The sequence below is a fragment of the Ictidomys tridecemlineatus genome, chromosome X, assembly GCF_052094955.1.
Source record: "Ictidomys tridecemlineatus isolate mIctTri1 chromosome X, mIctTri1.hap1, whole genome shotgun sequence".
Classification (NCBI taxonomy): domain Eukaryota; kingdom Metazoa; phylum Chordata; class Mammalia; order Rodentia; family Sciuridae; genus Ictidomys; species Ictidomys tridecemlineatus.
The window spans coordinates 38,315,945-38,338,550 of record NC_135493.1 but is presented as its reverse complement, the minus strand read 5'-3'; the positions used below and the strand labels follow the sequence as shown (position 1 = coordinate 38,338,550).

General features: G+C 45.7%; 1 protein-coding gene across 10 annotated transcripts in view; it reads left to right on the top strand.

Moving 5' to 3' along the window:
* Tmem164 (transmembrane protein 164) overlaps positions 1–22,150 on the top strand; it is a 165,317-nt gene extending 143,167 nt beyond the window's left edge. For all 10 annotated transcript variants that reach the window (XM_078034401.1, XM_078034400.1, XM_078034393.1 and 7 more), the window contains 2 exons: positions 16,109–16,209; positions 17,789–22,150. In XM_078034401.1, coding sequence (XP_077890527.1) covers positions 16,109–16,209; positions 17,789–17,995 — 308 coding nt within the window. In that variant the 3' untranslated portion in view covers positions 17,996–22,150. The remainder of the gene's footprint in view (positions 1–16,108; positions 16,210–17,788) is intronic.
* The last annotated feature ends 456 nt before the right edge of the window (positions 22,151–22,606 follow it).

Below are 22,606 nucleotides of genomic sequence, written 5' to 3'. Positions count from 1 at the left end.
CTAGTCTTCTTTAGTGCTGTCTGGTAGAATTCTCCATGATGATGCAAAAATCCTATATCTCTTCTCTTCAGTGTGGTAGTCACTAGCTACATATAACTCCCGAGCAGTTGAAATGTGGCTTGTGGGACTGAGGAATTGAATTTCTAATTTGATTTTAAGTCTAATTAAATTGAGTTGAATTTTAGCTACATGTGGTCAATGGCTGCTACATTACAAAGTGTAGTTTTGGAAGATTGGCAGCTAGTGTGGATGGCTGTTCTGAAGCAGGAATCCATGTGTTTTTCTGGCACTGATCTGAGTGGTTGCCCTATTTGAGGCTCAGCCAACCTGAGTAGAAGAACAGAAGGTCTGACTTGAATGGATGCTGTTGAAGATCTAGATAATGAGGGATGTTGGTGTTCAGGACAGAACTTTGGTAATCCTGCCACATATTTTCTTGCTTTCAGGATCTGACCAAGGGCAGGTCACGTAAGGCATGATAGCAGAATGGGACACAGAGAGGCACTTTATTATTAGATGAGAGTTACCCAGTACCTTCCAAGGTGTAGGACTTTTCTTCAGCTGGGTTAAAGCTTGCAGCTTTGGTCTTGACCCCTAACAGAACTTCTTGCACTATACCCAGAGAATCTGAGGTGGCTAGGTGTAGAGCACACCCCACGTTATTTCCTACCTTGGCAAAGACACTAAGAAGCTATAGTAGTAAGGAAGGCGAGCAGGCCTGCCTGCCCCAACAGACAAATTGCACTGATGGGTACAATAAAAAGTTACACTGCCCATCACAAAGCTAGACTATTTGCTTTCAAATTCTAGTTCTGTTCCTTACTGGTTTTGTGACTTCAGCTACCTTCCTTAACTTCTCTGTGCTTCAGTTTCTTCATCTGTAAAATAGGAATAATAGCAGTACTTCATCAGATTAAAAATGGTCATTAAATGAGATAATCTATGTAAACTGCTTATCATACTGCTGTCACATAGTTGGTGCTGTGTAAGTTATCTATTATTCATATGATTTGTGCTTGCCAGGGTGCCATGACCCTGCCTACCAATCAGGTGAAATGTGGTCTGAGTGGTTTCTTAAGTTCTTACTAGCCCCTTTGGGAACGAGATAGTGAGGGGTTAGGTAGAAGTATGGGATGAGAGGGTTGAAGAGTCTCCTCTGCCCACCAAGGAATTGAGGGTACTAGTGCCATAATTCAGGGTCAAGGGGTATAAGCTAGTGCAGAATAAGGAGGAATTCCATGGGTAGGGGAGGACAAAGGGTTTGAGAGAACCAGGGGTCACCAGGAGGTCTAGGCACCTGTGAGCAGTAGGACTGAGGATATGAAGGTTGACACTATGGGTGTTTGTGGTCAGATGATTCCAGCCCAGGTGGGGCAGAATGATGACAGATGGCAGGTGGTAGGTAGTGAGGTGGAGCAGACCTGTGCACATGAGGAGGTTCAAGAGACCATGAGGTCAGGGCACTGGAAGCAGCACCCACAGGGATGTTGAAATCATCCTGAATGCTGGCATGAAAAGTAGTAATGTGGAAAGGAAAAAGGCTGTAACTCAAGTGACACTGGTCTGGGATGACTCTGACAAGGACAAAGAGAACAATGACAGTGACAAGCGGAGGAGCAGAACTTTCAAAGGAGGAGAAAGGGGGAGAAGGAACATGTAGAAGCAACAATGAAGGGTGAGAGGAATCTTCAACTCCCTTCCCCACAGAAGGATAAGAAAGAACAGCCTCTGCTCAGAATACAAAGGCCCATTTAGAGTGAAGAGGTGAAAGGGACATCCTAGGGAAAGGGGGCAGGTGTAGAAGATTTATTGATGGTGGTGCCAGGATTCCAGGGGTTCATGTGGGATGTTTGGGAGGGAAGTCAGGCAAGGGGTGAGCAGAGAGCACATCTCTGCTCAGCTTTAGGACCACTTCTTGGTCTCTGCCTGCAAGGATGATGATCTAGCTCTAGAAGACCCCTCTGAAAGTTCCACTTGTTTTGTCCTCATGGTGTTGGTTGTGGTAGTTTTTATTTAGGCGGGGGTTGTTAACCTGTGGTCCATAAGTAGGATTGGAAGTGTTCATTAACTTGAATGGGTAAAAATTACAGAAATGGAAGGAGCAAGCACCAGTACAATTAGCCAGACTTGCGACTTTGTCAGTAGCAAACGCAGATGGCTTCCTATCATATTACAGTATCTGGAGCCACCTCACAATACTGCTTATGTTTATCAATTCTTTGAAATTATGATAGTTATGCTGGCAGGTCTTATTAAATGCACTTATGAAGAAGTACAATTGCTATTGCCAAACTTTTGAGACATTTTGAAAACTGTGCTTCCTTTGCAATGCTGTGACTTTTATCTTATGCATTTCAACATAAATGCATAAAATAAAAGCTGTTTTTTTTTTTTCCCCTGAGAAGGGCTTCTTTGATCTCCCCAGGCTACCAGAGGGGCCCCTGCCTCACCCTGCCTCAAGGCTGCTGGGCAACCCCATTCATTTCCACTAGAGGGAGCACTTGTTTCAGAATTGGGAGCAAGGGCCTTCCCAGACTTGACACTATATGAGGTTGTTTTTGAGTACAGGTAATTTAGATGTTCTTGGGGACATTTCAGGAAACTGGGGTTTAAGATCCCCAGTGTTGATTGACTTGGGTAAGCCACATCTCCCTTGAGTGGGCTTTCAACTTCTCCCCTGAAGGATGAGGATTGGGATAAAGCCCCTGTTGGTAGTTTCCAGGGTCTGTTACATCAAAAGCAGTTTGTTTGACCAGTGACAACATGAAAACTGGCCCCAAGGTCATACTAACCTCAGGGTCCAGGTTGGGCCTCCTGCTTTTCTTCCACCCCAGTGAATCCATGCTCAACCCTGCTCCTCATTGGAGTGCTAGATAAGTCCTCCTCTCTCATCTGGTTCCCTGATCTGTTTTCCTGGTCACATGAAGCCTGAAGATTCCTGAGGGGTGAGTGAGTGAGAAAGGAGCTAGGGAATTTGAAAAATTGCCCAAGGGCTGAACCTTATGCAAGAGGGTAGGTAGGTGAGTTTGTGAAGACAATTGGCATTTCCTTGCTGAGGAGGAAGTCACTGGGGCTCAGGAGTCCCTTGTGGGAACAAAGGATTAAGTCAGGTGTTGTCTGCCTTGATTTTATACCTTGCATAATATACTGCTCCTCACACCTGGCCACATTGTGCCTCCACTGGTAGCTTGTCCCAGGCCTCTTGGTACATAGTTTATCTCCAGGTTTCTCTCCAAGCCAGTGTTTCTCCTGTGTGGTTGGATGGCCCAAATGTCAGAATCACCCTGATGTGCTTGTTGCTAAAATAGAGAGTCCAGGGCTCTCCCAGACCTCCTGGATTCAATCTAAGGGAACAGGGCCCAGGAATCTGTGTTCCACACATTCCCTAGGATAGTGATTTTCAAAGTGTATTCCCTGGACCAACAGCATAAGCTTAACTGGAAAACCTGTTATTAATGCATGCTTTCAGATTCCATGACCCTCCCCAAACTTACTAAATCAAAAACTCTGAGATGAGCCTAGTAAGCTGTGTTTTAACAGATCCTCTAGGGGATTGATTCTGAGGCACACTCAAGATTGAGAGTCTCTACCCTGGGGGAGCCAGATACAGACTGAACTTTAAGCCTCATTGCCTCAAATGATTCTTGCTTAAAGCTTACCAGAGACCCAGCTAATACTAAGTGTATAACATGGTGTGGTACAGTGGTGTGTTATGTTTAAATAGCACTTCTCTCCAGAGTATTTTTATGCTCTGTTAGCTTTTCTGTTCCTACAAGTGCTCCTTTAAGATGGGGAGGATCTGGGCTTTTCCTGCTAGAGGGACACTGATGCTTAGAGAGGTTTTGATCTACATATAAGGTCCCATAGCAACTTGGTAAGAGTAGAAGCTGGAAACTGTGTCTGTGGACTCCAGTGCTGCTTCTACCAGGGCAAGTCCATCTGTCAGAATCTCTTCCAGTTCAGGGCCCTCACCCTGTGTGTAACTGACAGAAGGCTGGGTCTCTGAACCTCATGGGGAAAAGGTTGGCTTTTAAGATACCTTAGCCATAGGCTGCATGGCCAGTCAACCCCCAGTGGCACACTGAGGGTAAAGCCTGGCCTAGTTTGGTCTCTCCAGCCTTTTAGGATAGGAAGTTGACCAGAAGGATCTCCTTTGGAAACACCTAACCCAGGACATCCCTCACCTCTGTATGTGATAAACAGACTAGAGGATGGCATTCATGTGGTCATGTACCTGGATCAAGAAGACTTGACTTGAGCCTACACTCAGTGACCTGAGAATAAAGAGTTAAATGTTCATAATCATCTTGGGGTCATGCCCCTTAGACCTATTTCCTGGAGAACTAAAGCTAGAAATGAAGATCTCTCATTTATAGGGCACCAAAGATGCCATGGCATTGTTTTCAGGAAATAAACTTGTCATTCTCTTCCCTGCCTCCAAACCTATACCTGCTCCAATGTTGCCCATCCTATTGAGTGATATCACTACCTAACTCATTAGGCCAGAAATCTAAAATTAATCATTGACTCTTCCTTCCCTCCTACACCCCACCCCCACCCAATCAATGTTCAAATCCTGTCCATTCTACCTCCTGATCATTTCTCAAATTCACTGCTACTATCCCTTCCTTGGTTCAGATCAGATGAGATCATCCTGACCTGGTCTATTGCAACAACCTCCTCTCTGGGCTCTCTGTATTTTCTCAGTCTGCTGCCAGAGTACAGTCTCTAGTCCTTGCTATTCAAAGTGTTATCTGAGCACCAGGGAGATGGGTTAGAAGTAGAGAGGCTCAGGCCCTGCTGCAGACCTCCTATAACAGAACCTACATTTTAAAAACATCACAAGGTGATTTGTTCTCTCTGAGATATCTAAGTCTTAAACAGAATTCTTATACTGGTCCTCACTCTCACCTCTGCCCATTCCCCCATGTGTTAGTCCAGCGATAACGGGTTCTGCCAAGTTCATGAGCATGCAGGGCTGAGCACACCATTCTTTCAGTGAATAATTATATTGAGTCCCCACTCTGGGTCAGGCAGTGTTCTTGTTGTTGGGGATAAAAAGCAGTGAGGAAACAGAAATATCCTTGCTTTCATGGAGCTTATGCTCATGTGGGAGGAGACAGTACAGGAACAAGGAACTTATACAGTCCAGATGATGAATACCATGAAAGAAGAGATACAGCAGAGTGAAGGGCAGGGTACTGCTCAATGGTTGTGGAGGGCTGCGATTTAAATGTGGTGGCTTCATTTAAAGAGAAGATTTCATTGAAAATGTGACATTTGAGCAAAGACTTACAGGCAAGAGAAGAAGCCATTTGATCTCTGGGGGAAGGATATGTCAAACAGAGGAAATAATAGGCACAGTGGCCCTGAGGAAGACGGTTTAGAGACTGTTCCAGGCAAGTAACTCATTGTGGCTAGATCTGTGAAGGAAGGGCAGAGTGGTAGGACATGAGATCAGAGAGGTGATTGAGGTGAGAGGGCACATCACATGTAGGGTTTTGTAGGCCATCATAAGGATATTTTAAATTTTTATTCTTAGGGAGATGGGAGGCCATTGTAGGATTTTGAGCAAGACTGAACATGATCTGATTTAAATTTTTAAAGGATTGCCTGGTTGCTATGCTGAAACTAGACTGCAGGAGAGCAGGTGTACAAGTAGGGAGACCTGTAGTGCTATTTGTAATAATCCAGGAGGCAGATGGATCATGGGGCTTGCATCAGGGTGCTGAGAATGGAAAAGGAGGCAGAAGCAGGGAAAAGTCTTTGAGTTCTGGATATATATTGAAGGTTCAGCCAATAGAATTGACTGATGGATCAGATGTTGGGAGGAGAGAACAGGGGTGAGGATGACTGTAAAATTTTTGACTGGGCTGAGGAGGCAGTTCAGTGGTACAGTGCTTACCTAGTATGCACAAGGCCCCGGGTTCAATCCCCAGTTGCAAAAAAAAAAAAAAAATTTTTTTTTTACTAAAGCAAGTTATTGGGATAAAGAAGGCAAAGAGAAGGACTTTTGTACTTGTTTATTGCTTTTTTTGTGAGGGAGAAGTGCTGTTTCAGTTATCTATTACTGTAACAACCATTCGTATAACTTAGTAACTTAAAACAATGACATTATTTCCCACAATTGTATGGGTTTTTCATTATGTATTGAGTGTTTGTGTCCTTCCAAAATTCACTTGTCAAATCCCTAACTGCTAGTGTGATGGCACTTGGGGATCAGGCCTTTGGGAGATAATTGGGGTTATATGAGGTCACAGGGTATGGCTGTCATGATGGGATTAATCCCCACCATGTGAGGAATCAGTGAGAACATGGCTCTCAGCCAGGAAGTGAGCCTTCATCACAAATCAACCATTTTGATGCCTTGATCTTGGACTTGTAGCCTCAGAACCATGAGAAAATAGTTTCTGTTGTTTGAGTCACTCACTCAGTCTATGGTATTTTGTTTTGGCAAATTGAACTGAGATCTTCTACTGGTCATGTCTGGGCTCAGCTGGGATGCTCAGGCCTCCCTATCCACATAGTCTTTCATGGCATGTGGCTCTAAAGGCAGTATTCTAAGAATGCATGCCCCCAAAAGTGTTCATCAAGCCTGAGAGATTCTTTTTTGATGATTTCCTATTGGCCAAAGCAAATCATGTGACCAAATCAGTGTGGAAGGGAAACATAGTAGGGGTGTGGATTCTGGGAAGGCATGATTCACTAGGAGCCATTACTGTCATGACCTACCACAGGAGTCAAGATCAGAAATTTGGTTTAAGGTTGAGATACCCGCTAGATATTGAGTGTAGGCTGTGAAGTATATGAGCCTGGATTTCAGGCTTGTGGTCCAAGCTGATATACCATTTTTATAGTCATTAGCATGTAGATCATAATTAAAGTCATAACATTGGTTCCAGTGAATTATGGGATGAAAGTAGACAAGGAAAAGCTCTGAGTTGTGCAGTCTGATCCTATTCAGTATTTAGGGGTCAGAGCCACGGGGAGGAACCAGTAAAGGAGCAAGAAGAGAACAAATGGAGAGCAGCATGCCAGAAGCCAAATGAAGAATGTTTCAACAACAGAAAGGTACATAGGATGAGGCCAGAGAATTGCTCATTGAATGGTCATTTGTTTTATTAATGCATATTAAACATACAGAATAATGAGTTTCATTTTGGTATTTTCATACATGCATAGAACACACTTTGGTCATTTATACCTTCCATAACCTATCCCCCCTACTCCATACCTTCTTCACCTTCCTTTTCCTGATCCTCTTCCTCTTCAGTAGTCTCCCTTCTACCAAAAAGATCACTTGTGACCTTGATGGGAGATGTATTGTACAGGGAGAGAAACCTGATGAGTTTAAGAGAGAATCAGAAGAGGGAAATTAAAGGTTGGGAGGATAAACAGATACAGTCCAATAAAAATATATGAGCCAAATATGTAATTTTGAATGTTCTAGGATCACACTAAAAATGGGTAAGGCAAACAAATGAAATTTATTTTAGTAATATACCTTATTTAATCCAGTTTATCCAATATTCTCATTCCAATATAAGCAGCATAAAATTATGACATATATATTATACTCAATTTCCTTTGAAATCTAGGATGCATTTTGTAGTAATAGCACATCTCAATTCAAAGTAGCCACATTCTGAGCCCTGAAAAGCTGCATATGACTAGTAGGTACCATATTGGACAGATCAGGTGTAGATGATTATTTCAAGGAGTTTTGCTGTAAAGGGTTGTGGAGCAATGAGCAGTGGCTGGAGGAAGAAGTGAGGTCAAGTGTTTGTTTTGGAATGGGAGCAATTCCAGTGGGTTTAGTTTACATGGTGATGGGAATAATCTGGTAAGAAGGGAGGTTGTTCATGTAAGATAGAAAAACAATGGCTGGAGTAACATGGTTGAGTAGCAGAGAGGGGATGACATCTGATGTAAATGCAAAGCCTAGCCTTGACTAGGACCCAGGGAAGTTTATCTGTGGTCACAGGGATGATGGCAGAGCAAATTTGGCTGTGATCAGGAGTGCTTGAAGAAGTTTTAATCTGATTCCTTTTTTTCTCAGTGGAACGGGAAGCAGAGCCATCATCTGAGAGTGAGAATGGAATAGAAGTATTAAGGGTTTGAGAAGAGCAGATAAAATATTAAATTGTGGCCAAGGAGAGTGAGAGAGTGAATGGAGCCGGGGAGTACGGTATGATTGCCTGGCAACATGAAGGGTGCACTTGAAGTTTGTGATCACGACTTTGACGTGAGAACAGCCAGTCCTGTTGTTTTTCTCTGGCTGTCTTCAGCTGTGTAGGGCAGGCAATGGGGAGAAAGAGATTGAGATTTCACTAGGGCTAAGGCGTTTTATTTCCCCAGGGGAGTATAATAACAAGGGGAACAGTAGGTCCAAAGGTGTCTGCAAGGGATAATTAGAATGATGGGCCATGAAATTAAAGGAGGGAAGAAGGAGCCAAGGAGGACAGCAAAAAGGTGATAGGGCCAATTGATTCCAGGAGGGTCAAATACTTTGGGGTCACAGACTGAGTTGGAAAGTGCCGGGTTTCTGTTCTCCCAACTAAAAGGCTCAGGGGTTACTCCAGATAAACTGGGCTGACTGGGCTGTGCAAAATAACCACACAAGAGACACAAATACCTTTTTCTTTAGGGTCACTGTGACGGCTCCTCTGACCTTAAGGGTTCTCAGGAAGAGACCGAGCACGCACTGACCCCTGACCCCTTTTATTGAGGAGAAGCTATTCAAATGAGGCAAGGGGTCAGGTTTCAGGGGGCTGAGGCCAGCTTCATGATGTCCACTGTCAGCAGGTTGACTGACACCTGGTTAGGCCACACCCAAGGGCACAGTAAGAGAAGGGGACACACACAAGGCACTTCTATGGAAGATTCTATCCTAAACAGGGCAAGGGGTTATATTACAAAGGAACAGGTGAGCATAGCTTCACCCATGGGGCTGTAGCAAGACACGCCCAGGCAGGAAGACAGTCACTGGAACCCTAGAAGAGTGGGGCAGTCTAGCAGCATGGCTGCCTGACGCCACATCGCCCAGCAGGGGAGTTAACTCAGTCACGTGCAAGTTTGGTCTCCCACAGGAAAGATATTAATGAGGGTTGAACAGGGAATGTTTGACTTTGAAATTAGGGAAAGGTAGAAATTGTCCCTAATTATAAAGCCTCAGGCATGACTCTGAGAATGAGTGACTGAGGTTTGGTGCTGGACAAGATCATCAAGGAGAGGAGGCTAAGGAACTGAGAACAAGATCCTGGAAAGTTCCTCTAGGCACATGTAAAAATTATCAAAAATTATGACAAATGGGTTTGGAGACAGTGGTACCAAACCAGGTGTAATATATTCAAGGGAATAGGGTCATGACCCATATGTCTGTAGATAAATGTAGAAGGGAAGAATGGCAGGTGGCATAGGGTGATATCTGTGGGGATTTGGGAAAAGGATCCAGAAACAGCAATGCAAAGAAAGAAAGTACTCTTTCTAGATAACATGAGCCAAATTTGAAAAAATCAGTCACTACATTAGAGGGTTAAAGATGAAGCAGGCTCCTTCTGGAGAGAAATAGGTCCAATAAAGACAAAAGGATGAAAGGGACATTCAGAGAAGGAATTGAGAATGTAGAGAATCTGACTAATCATTTCTCTGTAATTTTTGCATACCCTATTTCCTTTTCTGAAATTCTTTTCCTTGCACACCTCGAAAACATTTTATCTTTCACCACCCAATTCCTGGTTGCTACTTCCCTATAGAAAGATCACCTGTGACCAGCATGTTGTCAAGCCCTATGGTAGTGTTTGTCTTCACTTTACCCCTCTGGAGAATTGTGTCTCCAGTAGAATTTTTGTGGTGGTGGGAATGTGAATCTCTTCATTGTCCAATATGGTAGCCATTAGAAATACATAGCTGTCAAGCACTTGAAATGTGACTGATGTGATTGAGGAACCACATTTTTAATTTTATTCAAAAGTAGTAAATGTAAATGTGAGTCATCACATGTGGTTTGTAGCTATGTTATTTATTGGTCAGTTCAAGTAATAGGGCATATAACATTACCAATCCTTTTCTTCTTGAAACTTAATATTCTCTCAACTTCCACAACAGCCCTCTCCTAGTTCTATGATGACCTCTTTCATTTTGTTTTTAGTTTTCTCTTTTCATGAACCCTTCTCCTTCTGCTGGGTACCTAATTCTTGCTGTTTTCAAAGCCCCATCCTTGGTCCTATAATCTCAATTTGGGGACTCTTCTTCATTTACCCTATCCACACTCCAAGCTCTGTTTGCAGGCCCTCCCCATTTCCTGAGTCCTAGTCCTGGAAATCAGCCTGTGGGAGACAGGCACTCAGTGATAACACTTCTCCCCTAAATTAACACCCCTCAGTTCCTGAAGTCGTAGACTGGGAAGTTACCCTTGATGTCTCCTTCATGTCTGGCAAATTTCCAAGTAATCTATGTCACTCACTACAGTCGGTCTGGCCTTGTCTTCAGTCCCATCTCCCTCTAGTTTTTTGTCTACAGTGCTGTGGAGCAGCCCAGCCAGCTGAAACAGAAAGCTGACCTTTTCTCTTTCCTGTTGAAACCCTTCCTGTGGCTTCTCATTGTGTATGGGATAAAGGTCAAGTTCCCTGGGGCTGGGGTTGTGGCTCAGAAGTAGAGCGTTCACCTAGCATGCTTTAAGCACTGGGTTCTATCCTTAACACCACATAAAAATAAAATAAAGATATAAAAAAAAACTTTAAAAAATGCAATTTAATATTTAAAAAAAGGTCAAGTTCCCCAGCATGGCAAACAAGGCTCTTTGTGACCAGGCCCCATTTGCCTGTCTCTCCAGATTTATCTCCTGCCACATGCCCACCTCAAAGAATTTTATGTTTTCCAGTATCACAGAACTCTATGCAATTATACATAAAGAGCACACCATTTGCCATTTCCACAACTTTTCTCAGGCTATACTCTGCCTGGAATGCTGTTTCCTTCAAGCCCTACCCAGGTCCTTCTTGTTCTTTAAAATTCATCTCAAGCATCATCTTCTCCAGCTACCCTTCCTCAATGTCACCTTACTTACTGTGCTTATCACACTCAGTCTTCCTTCACTTGTGAACTGCAGGGTGGCACTCAAGGGCAGGGTTTTTCTGACTTTCCCCACTGCATGCCATGAGCCCCATGGCCGTCATAGATGTTGAAGGACCAGGCAGCATGGTAAGCAACTAAGTGGAAGAAAGCAGGAAGAAGACTAGAGAATGGGATGCCACCCTACCCAGTCTCATCTTCTTGGTGTAAGCCCTTCTGGGTAGAATTGTAGGATGACACAAAGGTCCCTTGGGATGCCCCTGGGGATCAGTCCTTCCCACTGGTGGTACAATTGCTTTGGTTCCCAGTACTCATAAAGCTTCCTTCTGGCAGAAATTGATTTTAGAAAAAGCAATTATCTTGGTTCCCCCCTACCTTTAGAGATGACGTACTTCTATCCTCCTGGGATAGAAATGCTAACAGAAAATGTCACATTTTTTCCTAAAGTAGAAAAAAAAGTTTTATGTATTTAATTTTTCTGAAAGTGTTTAAGTTTCTGTTTTCCCTTACAAGCAATACTGTTTTTTTTCATTGGAATTATCCCAAGGGTCACATCCAGGTACACAGTGAGGAGAATGATGTGGGTTTGCATACAATTTTCATGTAACCACAGAGACTGAATGAGTCATCTGTGCCCAGGGTGGGTTTGTTCTTTCTTGCTTGTTTGTTCGTTCTTTCTTTCTCAAAGAAATTGAATATTTGATCATTTTTGCAATGAAAAGAACTAACAATAGTGAAAGGGCAAGGGAAACCATAGTCAAAGAGCCCTTCATTGAAGGCCACCTCTTCACAACATCCCCTATCCTCTTCCAGACTTTTATAAGATTTTGCATGGCTGTGGTCACCATGGTACAAATACCAGCAGCCATTTCTATGCTGGGCTGGCTTCCATACATACTTTGTCATCTTTCTTATTCCATTCATTATCCTTCAGAGGTAGATTCTACCTCCAGAAGGAGTTTAGAGAGGCAGTGTGATTTACTCGAGGTCACCCCCATAGATAGGTGACACACTACACAAGGCTGTCGTTGAACCCATGGTCTTTGTTTTTAAGCTACTTGACGTTCTGTCATTTATACTTGATATTACCAGCCATGGACTGATCTCTTCACACAGGTACATAGTTTGACTGTCATTTGAATGGCAGTGTACTATTGTAACAATATTGAGGTACCAATAGTTTACCTAACTCATCTCCCATATTTGGTTTCTTTCTGGTTTCTAAATATTGTGGATTTCTTTGGGCAAATAAGGATGGTTTATTGAGCTCTTTAGATTCTCAGTGGTGGTCTTCAAAGTGGTAAGTAGCATTGAGTCATAGGGTTAGATTTTTATGATTCTTCTAAAAGTCTGTACTGTTCATTTGCCCACACAGAGATTTTAGATGCCTACTATATATCAGGTCCTGGAGGTGAAGAGGAGATTCAGAAACAGCCCCTCACTTAGCAAACTCTGGTATAGGTCAGATTATGTGACATGGAAGGAATGATGCTAAAGTGAAACTTTGGACAAGGGACAGTGAAAGTACTTAGAAGCATGTCCATTGGTAGTATCTGGCTGTTCTTTTACCCCAGAACATGGAGTATGATATGGTCTGGGGCTGCCACAGGCAGGGTAGATGAGGGGGTGGGCCACTGAGTGCCCACCCCTGGTCCCAGCTTTCCCCAGGTCTATGGCTGTCGAGCTGCCTCCTGGATGAGGATGCCTTACCCCCCCCCCCACACCACACACACTCAGGGCCTCTCCTGTAGCTACCACCTGGCATAGAAGGCCTATATCAGCTTCCACTAGAAGAAGCCAAGCAAAGGCTAGAGGGAAGGGACATCTGGGGAGCAATGGCTGGAGGCTCTAGCAGTGGGATGCATCCTTTCTGAGCACCTGTCAGTCCTCCAGGTCCCTTCTTCCCCTGTGTGCCCCTACATGTCCCAGAACCCAGGCGACAACACAGTGCCCACTTCACACTCACTGAGCAGGCAGGTAAGTGCACACAGCCCAAGTGGATCACTCAGTGGATTTTCACAAGGCAAGCTCTGCTAGACTCTAGGGGCACACACATGGATCTGATGTGGTTACTGACCTGGGCTGTTTGTGCTCAGTCTAGAATGTAGGCAGACAAGGAAAGAGATGGTCCAACGTGGTATGTTTGAGGCCTATGCAAGTGGTAACAGAAACACTGGGCAGTGAGTCCCTGAGGGTTGGTTTCCCCACTCTTTTGCCAGAGTAACTTTGACTGTGTGACTGCCCATCTCCTAGCCTCAGTTTTTCCATCTACAAAATGGAGAGATGATAGCTATATCCTCAAAGGGCCTTTGACTCATATATGTCACAGCCTTGTCTCTTGTTCCTAGAGCAAGGCTGAGCTTCTCCCACAGAAGATCCCCTGGCTTTAGTTACCCCGTCTCCTTCCTTTTTCTTCTCTTCACTCCTCTACCTTTCATGGTATTTCTTAGTCTTGTGTCTCTGGCCTTCTTCCTACATATGGATGTTCACCCCATCCTTTTCATTGAATTTGTGACTCCTGAAATAAAAATAATCAGCATTTGTTAAATCCTGGTACTGTAATTATAGCATATTTTTTTTCTTCTGTCAAACAGCCTTGTGAATTAGGTAGTACTGTTTCATTTTACAAATGAGTTAAACTGACTTCAGTAGATACCAAGACTTGCCTAAGGCCCTGAAGCTGATAGGTGATAGAACCACAATGTGAAAACCTCCACTGGCTGGGCTCCAATACCTACACTGTCATTCATCACCCTGTACATCCTAGAGTACATTCAGCCACCGGAGGGACATGTACTCCCATACATTCTACAGATAATGCAATTTCAATGTCTAAAATAGACCTCATTCCCATACCCTCCACACCCACATGCCTTTTCCTCTTATCTAGTATCATCACCCCACTGATGCCCAAGCTAGAAGCCCAAGAGTCTCTGTGGTCCTTCCTTCCCCTTACCCCCCACCAACCCTAGACACGCATCCAGTATTCTACCATATGCTAGTGATATTTTCCTTCATTTTTTATTCTGTAGCCCCACTGCTCTTACCTTCAAAAGCCATCCTGTTCTCTCTACAATTTCCTTGCTAATCTCCCTGCCTCCACTCTGCTGCAGTGAAAAGGGTGATCTCTTATAAGCACATGTGTGTTTCTAGTACATTCTTGCCTCAGAGCTCCTTCTGCTTCAAAGCTCAAGCCTGGCCACCCAGGAGCTGAAATCTGTCCATACGACATGTTTTGTTTGATCCATCAGGCATTCTTAGCACATTTGGAATTAGTTGCCAACATTTAAAAATCAGGAAGTTCCACATAAAGTTTCATATTTCTGACCATTCTTATAAAAGTGGAAAAAAGAGGTGGCAGTGGGGGGGGGGTTCCTTTTGGGCCATATCCTTGCAGGGCAAGAATTGGTGGAGTGAAGGGGTGTGGGCTTTCCAGTTTTCCAGTCTCTAGCATCCCCCAGTGTCTCTTAGACCGTGATTACACCCTGCTTCCTATTACTTGGCCTGTCACTTGAGGCGTTTGAGCTCAGGACCCTGCTGCATGGGACGAAGCCCAAAGCCCTTAGTGTAGCTCCTACTGTGCTACATGGCCCAGCCCTGCCAGCCTGAGTCTTCCTCCTGTTTATTGCCCTCATCCCACTCTCCTACTTAAGTCAACTGTGATTCTCTGAATTGCCTCACTCTGTCTGACTGGAAGTAGGCTGCTGCTTTGGAATCCCAGGGCCCCTCTTTAGGTAGTCCAATTCAGGACCACTCCCATACTCCCTCTATCAAGAAGCATTCTTTGCTCCACCCCATCCTGCAGGCTGATTTTTATCTTCACATTACAGCCACCCCTCCACCCCACTCCTTTATAATTGTTGACCATGAGTCTGAGGCTGCAGGGAACTTATCTTCTTAGAATAGTCTAGCTGCCTCATAACTATTGAATGAATGGATCAGTCACTAAAGAAAGTAGTAGTCCAGGATATGATATCACCCCTGCTTCCTTGAGTGTGTGTGGGGGGGTTCAAGTCCCTTTCATTCTCAAGCCACCCCCTCTGAGTCCCCATTCAGAGTGACACCTGCAACATCCTATAAACCATGCCCCTGCTCTGTAAATTCTGGAATATGTCCAAACCTACTGGGATCTATTCCCAGAAATAATAGAAAGGAAATATATTATTTTTGGAGTTCCTGGGGGGAGGCATTGTTCAATAGTTCTTCGATGGCACCACTGTTAGATATGGCACGTCTTCAGTTCTTTGAATTACAGTGACAGCATCTTAACATTTCATTGAACACTCATGTTGTGCCAGATTCTGGGGCTACTGTTATTCCCTTTTTATAAGCAAGTAAATTGAGTCTTCAGGGAGTTTTAACCACTTTCCCAGGATCACATGGCCAGTAAGTGGCAAAGTTGAAGCTTGCACAACCAAGGCCATCTGACTTTAAAGTTAACATTCTCAATCACCACATCATACCTTTCCTCAATGATATTTCCCTCTAGAACTAAGAGGAAATAAATGTAGAAATGAAGACTTTATAATTTTATACACGCACACACACACACACATACACACACACTCATATATATAATCAACAATATATTGTACATGTATGTGATTCCAAGTATTAATTTAAAAATGAAAAAAAAATTATGAGGCATAGAAAAAATGACCAAGGAGACACAGCAGGCATTAGCAGTGATTATATTCTGGTAGTAGAGTACTGGGGCTGTTTTTCTTCTTTTCCTCTATCTTTCTTTTTTCTACTTTTCAGCATTCTAAATTACCTTTAATGAGCATGTATTATTTTTATAATAAAAAATCATCTCTTTATAATGGCCTCAGCATCGAATGGCAGAACAGAGGTCAGGAAGGGGCTGTTCTGAGTACCCAGCTAATCAGCAAGGCTCTCTCTGAAGTAGCTATCACTGATGGGTAAAACGGGACAGTGAACAGGCTACAACTATGACCTTAGCATCCATGCCCTCGTGGGCAGAGGAAAGTGGGTCACTTTTTCCACAATCTTACCTTCTCCCATTTCCCTCCAGGTGCTTACACCCCAGAGCCCCTCAGCAGTTTCCGGTGGGCTCTTCTCTCAACTGGCCTCATGTTCTTTTATCACTTCAGCATTCTACAGATCCTCGGCCTGGTAAGTTTGGTTCAATCCCCTTCTCTCCCCTCTGTTTGGAGTTCTCCATAAATCTTGATAATCCTTCTTGGCGCTGTTGTATCATTTTGTTTTGAAAATACAAGATGCTAAAGGCCAGAATGTCAGATTGTTGTGTCTGGGTTGCTGATTTATGATCCACAGCCTTGGCCTCTCCAAAGAATTTTCTGAATCCTTCAGTAATGTCTGTTTTTTCATCCCTGGGGAGGCAAGGATGCCCTTCACTCCTGGCCACTTGGGTTGGAAACAGTGGGAAATGGTTTGCTGTGGACCTCATGGGGAGTTGGGACTCTAGCTAGCCTTGGCCCCCTGGGCCTGGGGCAAGTCTCTGACATTGGGTCTGTCTGTTCTGGTCCTGCTCCTGGGTTCTTTATTTCCCCTGAGCTGTGTGGCCATGAAAGTGTGTTGTTGGGGACCCCCATTGCATTCTGTGGTGTTCAGAACTGCCTGGAGTGTGGAGAATGGTTGGACTCAGTAGTTGAGTTATCCAGAGTCCAAGATCGCCGGTATTGCAAGGGTGGTTATTAGTGGTAAAGTGAGTCAGGAAGAGCTCAGGGTTGGGGACAGGGTCAGGAGACGCAAGTTGAAGTCCTGATTCTGTCTCTGCTCTAAGTGAGTCACTTCACCTTTGAGGGAAGAGAGTTTTCCACCTCTCTGTGACTTGGTATAATAGCCCTAACCTCCCTGAGAGGTGGTAAGGACTTGTCTTTAGCATGAGCAGACTTGTAGGGCTCTGGAAGCCAAGTGTTGTGGCATATCTGGTTTGGTGTGGGCAGCATTAACGTAACAATAGCCGTGTGAGCCTCGTGCGACCTTATCCTTATCCAGCAGGATAAGAGCGTGTGTAAACCGATGTCCCCAGTACCTTTTGTAGAATCAGTCACTTTTCCTCCCTTACCTCTCACTGCTCCCCACTGACATCCTGCATTTCCAAGATGTCAGTGTGCTCATGTCACCATACATACCATGCTCTGGCCATGCCTCCTACAGGGAGGGCTCCACTCACCCCACTTGTCACCATTATCCCCTGTCCATCTTTCATGAGTCCATTCAGGTGCCACTTCCCTCATGAAATCTTCTCTGAGGACTCAGCCCCCATTCCATATGTTCCTCAGACCTCCTCATGGCGTGTAAACCTTGGTGGGCACCGTCTGGTTTGAGGTCAGATGTAATAAACCGATCGCCCTCACTTGATTGATTGCCAGTTACATGGAGGCAGGGACCATGCTGTTAACTACTCTTTTTATCCCATAATACCTCTCCAGGAACTAGGCACATAGCAGATTCTTAGGAATGGCAACAGGCTCTGGGCACAACTAGAAGTCAAGCCTGAGCAACACTGAACAGCTTTTCTCCTGCATATCCCTTCCCATCACCTCTAATGGGCTGTGGCCTTGCTTCCCTCAGAAAACCCAGGGAAGGGAAACCCATTCATGAACAGGTGGGGATTGGTCAATCCCTCCTTGTCCTGCCCCCCATTAGGTAGAGAAGGCTGAAATGGCATAAGCCAGAGAACGCCTAAGGATGGCGAACGCTCACTCTACCTCCCTTGTCCCTGCAGGTCACCGAAGTGAATTTGAACAACATGCTGTGTCCGGCCATCTCAGACCCATTCTACGGCCCCTGGTATCGCATCTGGGCCTCGGGACACCAGACTCTCATGACCATGACCCACGGGAAGCTGGTCATCCTGTTCTCATACATGGCTGGGCCCTTGTGTAAATATCTGCTGGATTTGCTCCGGCTTCCAGCCAAGAAAATAGACTGAAGGTGCTTGTTTTTTCTTTTTTTTCTCCTCCCCAAGGAAGCAAGTCCTGACTTGACTTGGAGAACACCCAGTTCTTGATGAAATCATGGGAGAGGGTAGTAGGATGTTGGTGTATTTCTTTTTTCCTCCTCTGTCCTTTTCTTCCACCACTCTTCCTTCCCCAGCTCCTCCCCCCAGGTTAGCTCCTTGCGCCTGGGGCATGGTGTGGGCCTGGATCTTCCCTTCTTCCTCCCCTTGGCTCTGTCTCCCTGCTCTGAGTGGCCTTATGAGGGGAGATGGTAGTCTGGCTCCCTTGCTCTGCTTGTTGGTGCTTTAACAACAGCTGGTTGAAGAGGCAGGGAACAACAAGCAGTAATTCTTGCAGTATCACAGCAGTGAGATCAGGTTGTGTTTCATTTCTCCACTGCCAGGGACCTCTATACTCATGCTGGGATCCCCCTTTGTCTCCAGCACAGCCCCCACTGGAAGGGGACTCAGGCCTTTTATCTATACCAGCAGCAAGCCCAGAGCCAAGGGATTTCCCACATAGTGGTCAAAATAGAACTGGCCAGATTCTTCCCACTGGTGTCCCATGACTCAAAGCAGGGAGCTGCCCAGCCACTCCCTCTAGGATGCTGCCCGGGGGAGGAGTGGAGGGCACTACCAGCCTTAGGGCAAGATTCCGCCAAGGGGCCTATTGAACTGTGGTGATGGTGAATCCACAGCAAACAGGGTGGAAATGTACACAGTGCCAGGCAGGACCCTGTGCAAACTGCCCATGAGAGCTGAGACCTGACCCACATCCCAATCAGAAGTGAGCACAGGAATTAAGAAATCAATCAATGGAAGTGGTAACTTGAGAAAACTGTGATTTGAATCATTCTCCACATTCATGTTGATAATAGATACCATCCAAATCTCCAGTGCCCCTTCAACTCGTTCTTGTACTCTCTTTTGGTTTCTGTGTTCTGTCTCTTAGGCAGCTTCAAGAAGAGTGAGCTGGAGTTGGGGCTTGGGGTTGTTTTACTTGTTTGTTTTTGGATGCTTGAGTTGGGAGAACCATTGCATCAGGGCCTATTTCTGGAAGGTCCTATAGATCCTTTTCTGGGGTTTACAGGGTGTGGCCTCACCCTGGTTTGGGAAGCTGAAACTCCAGCCAGTGTTATTTCCCCAGGGCCAGGTTTCTTCAGTACAGCCAGACTCTGTTGAATTGTTCAATGTGGGAAGTGTCACAAATTTCCCACCCTGCCCTCTCAAAAGCCCATGTCTAGGTCAAAAGGGACTGTCAAGGGATAGGTCCCCAGGGGTTCAAGTGCTCCAAAAGGAAGAGCTTTTGTTGACAGACTTGCACTCAGTCGTGCGTGCACCTCAAGAAGTAGCTGCATGGCTGCTGACACCTTGCTGACTCCTACTAGGATCAGGTCTGCTTAAGAACAGAAAAGCAAGCTCCTGCAAGCCTCCCCTCCCTTCACCACTCTAGATATCCTCATTGCTCTGGGCCAGTTCCAGTATTTTAAGCTTTCTCATATTAGACCTAGATTGTACTTCTGGCAAAGGTGGTCATGATTTTAGCCAATGGACCTCTAGGAGGCAGTGCCATGCAGGAGAATCTCTGAATAAGCTGAGACCCAGGGAAGCAACCCCAGGAGGGACCATCCATCAGAAGATGCCTGCTGGCAAGAGCACAGAGAGCAGCAGAGGAGAACATTGAGTGCCCATGAGCCCCTTGTGATCCATAACCTTCATTTCCTGCCATCTTGGAGGCGGGGCCAAGCTTTTCTTAGCGCCTCTCACTGTAGGGTTACCCTCCAGAAGCTGGATTCACCCTGCCCACCATCAAGCTGCTATATGTGGGAGTGACTAGTGAGGAAATGTGTGAGGTCTTGGTGCCCATTGGCCTCTTAAGAAAAGGTGAGGGTGGAAAGAGGTTATGAGAGGAGCCCCTGGAGACCTGGCCTGGCCCCTCCCAGAACGTGGAGCCACTATAGGCTGAGGATCTATGTCTCAACTGGGGATCAGCCCCAGAATGCCACAGTTGTGTGACAGTAGGCCCCCTCTTCCTCCCTTTTCTGTGCATGGCACAGATTTCCATTCATCTCGGGCTTTCCCTACACTGCCCTGGTTACAGCTCAGCATCCCATTTTGGCGTGTACTTTCTGGTGCTTGGAAGGAAAGAAGAAGTGAAAGCTACTTTCTCCTTATACCTGTTAGGTGAAGGGGAGAAGCAAAGAGCAGGCTGGCTCATGAAGATGGAAGTCGAAGGAACAGATAATGAATGGGCCCCCTCTACGGGTTCCATAAGGAGTCTTGCCCTCTATTTGGGGTACTGGGGAGCAGTAGGCATCAGAGCTGGTCCATGTCTCTCCCTTACCTGGGGCCAAGCCCACCTGGAGACAGGTAACCTGATCAGAGGCAAGACAGCCTGCCTTGGGAGTGGCCCCCATACCTGTCCCACAGCAGACTGATGGCTGTCGGCTCTAGTACAGAAGTGAGGGAGAAGCCACAGTTTGCACACCCAGGGATCAGAGGGCCCTGGCTTCCCAGTTCCTCCTCAGGGCTTTCCTGTCCGAGCTGAGGCTGTTCCCCAAGCATCCTGGCCCAGCTTCCAGATGCTGTCTGCCAGTGTGGAAGACTATGTGGAAGTGGCCAGCTGCCTTTCAGACAGCCCCAGGAAGGGAAACCAATGCTCGGTCAGGCCCCCAGGTGGCCTTGGTCAAGGGTCTGAGCCAAGGAGAACAGTCTATTGAGCTGGCCAACTTGCGACCTCCACTCTGAATAGCAGAGAGCTGGTCGAGTCTGCTTCAGGTCCTCCCCATAGTGTTTGGTTTTGTACACCAAAGATCTGGCACAGCTTGCTCTGCAAGGCAGTGATGTGCTCCTCTGTCAGCCTGTGGTGTTCTGAAGCCACAAACTCTGCCTCCCCAAACCTCTGTCTTTCTGGGGACTCGGTAGAACTCACAGAAGCTGTGTGCAGGTCCCTTGGGGTAAGCGGGGCAGCTAGCACACTTTACTGTACAGTACCTCAGTCCAGCCGTCAGATCATCCCTTTTGCTGTAGCCTCCATCAGGGTTGTGATATGTGTGACTATTGATGATTCAGTGTTTTGTGACATGGGCACAGCTCCCCACAGATAGCTCAGTGTCAGCAGGTCTCTGCACTGGAGTCAGGGATGGGGGATGCCCTGGGCATGAGCTGGGTACTCATGAGGTAGCAAAAGTGCCCTTCCCTCTTCCCTCTGCCTCTTCTGGATTTATGGGCAGTGACCTAGCACCATCTATCTTCTCTGGAAGAGGGGTTTCTAGATGGTTTCTACTGAAGGGGAGGTAGAGGAGGGAGGGGAAAAGGCCATGCGTCACACTGTAGGACAAGACACTGGTGTTGGTTTTGGTCAACTGGGAGCAGGCACATGGGAGGGACTCCTACAGGCCTTGCTGGCTCCTTGGCAAGGCCCACACCTTGGAAGGGGCTTCCCGGTTGCGGCTCTACCCTCTTTCAGGTGGGGTTCCTGGGAGAGGGCATGAGCCTTCCTCTTGTGTATAAAGAATGAGCCCATTTGTGCTCAGGAAAACCTAGTCTCTTGCTGTTCCCCTTGTCTGTAACATTTTTGTACACTGGCTTGCTACTGGTGGCACTAAACGGATACAAAAAAAATCCCATGAAAAACAAAACAAAACAAAAAGTCATTTCAAGCAAAAGTGTTGTTTTGGAAACTCTTTGCTTTCTTTTAGTATCAATGTTGTGTAACATTTTAAAGACTTCTGCATTTATATTGGTATTATTGTAGCAAACAGAATAAGATAGGCTGATATGTAACTATTTCTGCTGGGACATTGGCAAATGTCTCTGCCCCTCTTACTATTCCCCATCCTTCCTTGTTCCCAGGCTGGGATTGCTGTGCACTGGGCCCACCCCTCCCCCACCCCTCCTGCCCCCATGCAGTGCCTCCCTTCAGAACCAGTCTTTGTAACTTCCCTAGATAGCAGCAGGGTGAGCCTCTTTGTCAGGCTGGTTCTTGGGTGCTCTGTGCCCCTCTCCCCCCACCAGTTTCCTCGCCTCTTGGGATGTTTTGTAATGTGTTTCCTCTGTTTTGTAAAACCTTTTTGATTGTAATGAAATGATTTCTGCAGTCACCTTTGGAAATAAATTGTCCTTAATTTGTGTATTTAGCATTCTGAATCTTAGTCTCTGATGTTTCTGTTCTTGAAGATCCCTGAATGAAAAGGAACCCTCACAATGGGACTTATTGCTACAATTGTTTTCTTCTTTTACTATTATTAAAAGACTTATGAGAACCCAGGAGTCCTGGCCCTGCTTCTCAGAATCCTTTAAGAAGGCCCTCTGCTTTGAAAAGTAGACAAAAGGGATCATTTGTTGGCCTTGCATACTTGGAGGACACCCCCTCCCCAAAGGGTGGCTGGCTCTCAGTAGAGCTCTGCCCTGGAGCAGTGTGGCTGCACTCCTTATTCCCACACACTGCCTGGCTTCCAGGAATCCAATGGGCCATTTTCTCTTAGCAGGGTTTGCCTTCTGGGGACATTTGCTGGCCTCCTGGACTCGAGGTATTCTGGGTCAGACTGAGACTGAGATCAAAAAATCAAAAACATCATGTTCAGACCCACTCCACCCAGGGAC